The 5,000-nt window shown below is 45.0% G+C and overlaps 1 protein-coding gene across 1 annotated transcript in view; it reads right to left on the minus strand.

The window, feature by feature from the left end:
• The window catches only part of LOC308155121 (sodium-dependent phosphate transporter 1-B-like), a 32,944-nt gene that overhangs the window by 27,402 nt on the left and 542 nt on the right, over window positions 1-5,000 (minus strand). Inside the window, 3 exon segments of the mRNA XM_080528367.1 lie at window positions 1-38; window positions 618-703; window positions 3,440-3,580. The exon segment at window positions 1-38 is cut by the window's left edge and continues 59 nt beyond it. Of these exon segments, the coding sequence (XP_080384493.1) occupies window positions 1-38; window positions 618-703; window positions 3,440-3,580 (265 nt within the window).

The raw sequence follows: 5,000 nt of genomic DNA on the forward strand, positions 1-5,000 counted from the left end.
ACCGGCAAGGCCTTCAGCCCGTTAGGCACCGGGTCTTTCTGCAGGACAAACAAACAAGAGGAGCGTTCAGGAGCACCGTGGCTGGTCAGGGTTCCTACAAGTTTCAACAAGTCAAATTTAAGACCTTTTTAGCCCTTTTTTTAGACCTCTTTGAATATAATTTGGGACCTATTCGCGACACCATATGATAGCTTTTTGTCGTCCTCGAGGTGATGAAATTCTGGATTTCACTGCCATACAGACCAAAAAGTCTGAAGGATAATTAATATAAAATAAATAAGTCCCATAATTACTCAAAAGTAAATGTTCATTTCCACGTAAATAGATGTGGTCGGACTGATTTCCTTGCAGGACAAGCTAATCTCATTTTTTAGACCTAATAACTGAAATGTGTGACCTTTTTAGGCCTTGTAAATCATGGCATTGCTGGATTTTAGACGGTGATTCCAGTAATGATGGGGTTCCCTCTGCCAAGGGAACGCAGTGGCTTCATCCTTTGTTTCATAAATCACCTTGGTTCTAAAAGTCTGGGATTGGGATCTATGATAGGCGCGAGACACACATACACACACACACACACACACACACACACACGTCTCTGGTAGGAGCCAGCTCACCTTGTGCAAGATGAACATGCGTACGAAGTAGAACACAAAGGCCGACATGAGTCCCGACAGGAGGGGGGAGAGGAACCAGGAGGCGACTGTGGAGAGAACAACAGTTAGCATGGTAGCAGCTGTTAGCATGGTAGCACAGAAGTGGCTGTGGAGAGAACAGCAGTTAGCATGGTTGCACAGTAGTGGAAACCAAGGGATTCATTGAGTCAATACTTCCTGTTCGACAAATTAATCATTAACATGGCCAGGTAAACATTTGCATTACTTGTACAAACATGTACACACACCCCACCATCCAATTCAGACAATGGCGGATCTCTCACGTTTACGTTCACATGTTTGGCGTTTAGCACACGCCTTATTCAAAGTGACTGACAACAAATACTTCTGACTAAGTAAGTGAATCATCTGTGCACCAGTCACAACAGGAACATAATCTATGCTCAGGCCTGGAGCCATTCATTCTTACGTTATTATTATTACACAGGAGAAACAGTACAGAGGGGTAGTAGGGGGGTAGAGGGGGTAGTAGAGGGTAGGGCTGCACGATTTGGGGGGGAAATCGAATTGCGATTATTTGGACAGATATCGCGATTGCGATTAATTTGCGATTATTATTTTTTTAAATAGCAAAAAAATAAAATAAAAATAAAAAGGGAGTTTTTGTAAAGTGTGGCCATATCTCCGGCTAGGAAGGTCGTATCAACGTGCAGTTTGTTTGTACGTCTTCAGGGGACTTAGAGGCTCCCTCCTCTAGCACCCCCACAGCCCGAGCTACGAGTGAAAGAACTAAACTTACATTGGGTTGCTTTAAAGTTGGGTTGCTTTAAAATCAAGCTTCAGATTAAAACATGTGATGGAGCATTACTAACCTGACTCAGGTGGTTTGTTTCACACAACCATCTAGGAAAGCTTAATTGGAAGCTGTTTGGAAAAGGGCAGGTACTTTCAAAAAATACTTGGCAGGTGATTGGATGAATCTGTCTATCACCTATTTTCAGAGAGCATTACCACATGATACCATCAAACTATTAACTGCTCTAATAATTCTAATGCAAGGATGAGAACTTAAAAGATATTAATTGTATATATGATAACCTCATCTCATCTAGACAGGTGGCTACTTTCTAAGATGATCCAGCTATTAAAATGATCATTTGGGGATACACTGTGACTATAACTGAAAGGACCACATCTAGATGACTCGGTCAACAGTCGAACTGATGAATGATAGAATGGTGGTCTCACCAATAGTGCCTTCAGGACCCATCACTGTACACTGTATAGTCTGGTTGGATGGCCATCTCTTTCTGTCAGAAGGCTCCAACACTGGTACACTCTTGTGTTTAAAATCATCTCTGGCTTCTTACCGAATTATCTGGGCCTGAAGTTCATCCTTATACCGAGTGGCTCGGGTCTCAGATCTCGTAGATGGCTACAATACAAGGTGCCACTTATCATGAACAATGTTGGAAGGGCAAGCTTGTCTTATTATGGCCCTTGGTCTTGGAATGACCTATAGACTACTTTTAAATTAGAGGCCCTTATTTCCATAAGTATCTTCAAGTGTAGATTAAAGGATGTGGTCACCGCTCGCTGTACCTGCTTTGGTTAGACTTCTCAATGTTTTAATCACCTTGTAAATACCCCTACCATTGTTTGTCTATTGTATTGTTGCCACTGTCTTATGTCTTGTCTTGTTATCTGAACTGTTTTTTAAGCTACTATTTTGACCCTGTCTTGGCCAGGTCTCTCTTGTAAAAGAGGTTTTAATCTCAATGTGACTTCCTGGTAAAATAAAGGTAAAAAAAGTAAATAAATAAATAAAAATAATAATCGCGGGCAAATCGCAGGCTTTGCGATTAGCTAATCGCATCATTTCAAATCGCGATTTCGATTTAAAATCGATTAATCGTGCAGCCCTAGTAGAGGGGTAGAGTGTCAGTACAGGGGGTAGTAGGGGGGTAGAGGGGGGTAGAGGGGTAGTAGGGGGGTAGAGGGACAGTACAGGGGGTAGTAGGGGGGTAGAGGGGTAGTAGGGGGGTAGAGGGGGGTAGAGGGGTAGTAGGGGGGTAGAGGGACAGTACAGGGGGTAGTAGGGGGGTAGAGGGGTAGTAGAGGGGTAGTAGGGGGGTAGAGGGTCAGTACAGGGGGTAGTAGGGGGGTAGAGGGGTAGTAGGGGGGTAGAGGGGGGTAGAGGGGTAGTATGGGGGTAGAGGGGGGTAGAGGGGTAGTAGGGGGGTAGAGGGGGGTAGAGGGGTAGTATGGGGGTAGAGGGGGGTAGAGGGGTAGTAGGGGGGTAGAGGGGGGTAGAGGGGTAGTATGGGGGTAGAGGGGGGTAGAGGGGTAGTATGGGGGTAGAGGGGGGTAGAGGGGTAGTAGGGGGGTAGAGGGGGGTAGAGGGGTAGTATGGGGGTAGAGGGGGGTAGAGGGGTAGTAGGGGGGTAGAGGGGGGTAGAGGGGTAGTATGGGGGTAGAGGGGGGTAGAGGGGTAGTATGGGGGTAGAGGGGGGTAGAGGGGTAGTAGGGGGGTAGAGGGGTAGTAGGGGGGTAGAGGGGTAGTAGGGGGGTAGAGGGACAGTACAGGGGGTAGTAGGGGGGTAGAGGGACAGTACAGGGGGTAGTAGGGGGGTAGAGGGGTAGTAGGGGGGTAGAGGGGTAGTAGGGGGGTAGAGGGTCAGTACAGGGGGTAGTAGGGGGGTAGAGGGTCAGTACAGGGGGTAGAGGGTCAGTAGTAGGGGGGTAGAGGGGGTAGTAGAGGGGTAGAGGGGTAGTAGGGGGTAGAGGGGTAGAGGGGGTAGTAGAGGGACAGTTTGACTCACCGATCCTCAGCAGCTCCAGCCACTTAACCCCCTGGCTGCCCCGGGCGACCAGAGAGTATCCGATCGTAGCTCCCACAATGCAGTGCGTTCCAGAGATGGGCAGCTTGAGGAAGGAGGCGAACAGCTGCCACACCGCAGAACCTGCAGGGGGCAGCAGAACCATCCTCTGTTAGGACCCATCGTCTGTTAGGACGCACCGTCTCAGGACGTCTTTAACCAGGGTCCCCACACCTTCTGAAACATTCAAGCACCTTCCAAGGACTTTCAAGACTCAAGTCCCTCAAATTCAAGGACCCAACACGGCGTAGTTTGAGACAGATCTAGATGAGAGTTTATATAAAAGGAACTATCCGCTCACAGACAACAATTAAAAAGAGAGGCTTGAATGTGTGAACACTAGATGGTCTCTTGCCTTCTCTACCACAGCACAGCAGAACAATATATTGTGAAATATGTGTAAAGTTAAGCAATACAGAGACTTATTTACTAGTTGATGAGCCAAGTAATTATTTTTTTATAAATATATATATTTTTTAGAGAGAGGGGGGAATTCAAGTACTTTCAATGACCCATGTCTATTTTCAAAAACCTTTAAGACCTTGATTGTTTTTCTCAAAATTCACAAACTTTCAAGGATTTCAAGGACCCGTGGGAGCCCTGTTAACAGCTTAAACTGCTACTACCTGCTATAAGTAAATCTTATTTTCTGTCTTATTTTTGCACTTTTAACCTGTGCACTGTGCACCAATGTATGTCCCTCTGGTCACATACTCATTGTTTTATGTCCTATTGTATTCTGTTGTGATGTTGGCCATTATTCTTGTTTTTTTTTTTTAAATCTATTGTACGATGTTATGTCATGAGGACTACGGATGCAAATTAGCTCACAGCTAAATCCGGCATATTTACTGTCACCATACTCTGTATAAATGACTGCTCATTAATGTGCACTGCCCTGACTAAATACAGATCTCTCTCTCTATCTCTCCCCATCTCCCCCCCCCCCCCAAAAAAAATAGACAGACAAAGTTATCGTTAGCCTCATAGCATAACTGCCTACGTAATTTTTTGGCCAAATGTAGATATCTGCCTAACTCTACTCTCCTAACACTGCTGATTCACTGGGCATTATTGCGTCTATGACATCAGCCTATCAGAATGCTTGTTGTTACATTCCAGAATCACTATCTGCCCAAGTCATCTCTTTGACATCTTAGGCATTTCTGACACCACATACAAAGATGTGAAGAGGGCTGACCACAAGCTTGACTTCTTATGAAGCATGACGCTACTATGCTATGAGGCTAACGTTTCAGAAAGCAATAAAAGAAGAAAATACCCAATATTTTCAATGAATTCATTTACATTTACATGTTTGGCATTTAGCAGACGCCTTATTCCAAAGAGACTTACAATCGATACATTTGACTAAGCAAGTGAATCATCAATCCACCAGTCGTAGCAGGAAGAGTAATCTAGCTCAGGCCCGGGGCCATTGGCAGTCTCCGTGATAGAAGAAAAATAAATAAATAAATAAATAACGTTTTTTTTGTATATAGAC

The sequence above is a fragment of the Nansenia antarctica genome (assembly GCF_963989245.1).
Source record: "Nansenia antarctica genome assembly, chromosome: 4".
NCBI classification, from domain to species: domain Eukaryota; kingdom Metazoa; phylum Chordata; class Actinopteri; order Argentiniformes; family Microstomatidae; genus Nansenia; species Nansenia antarctica.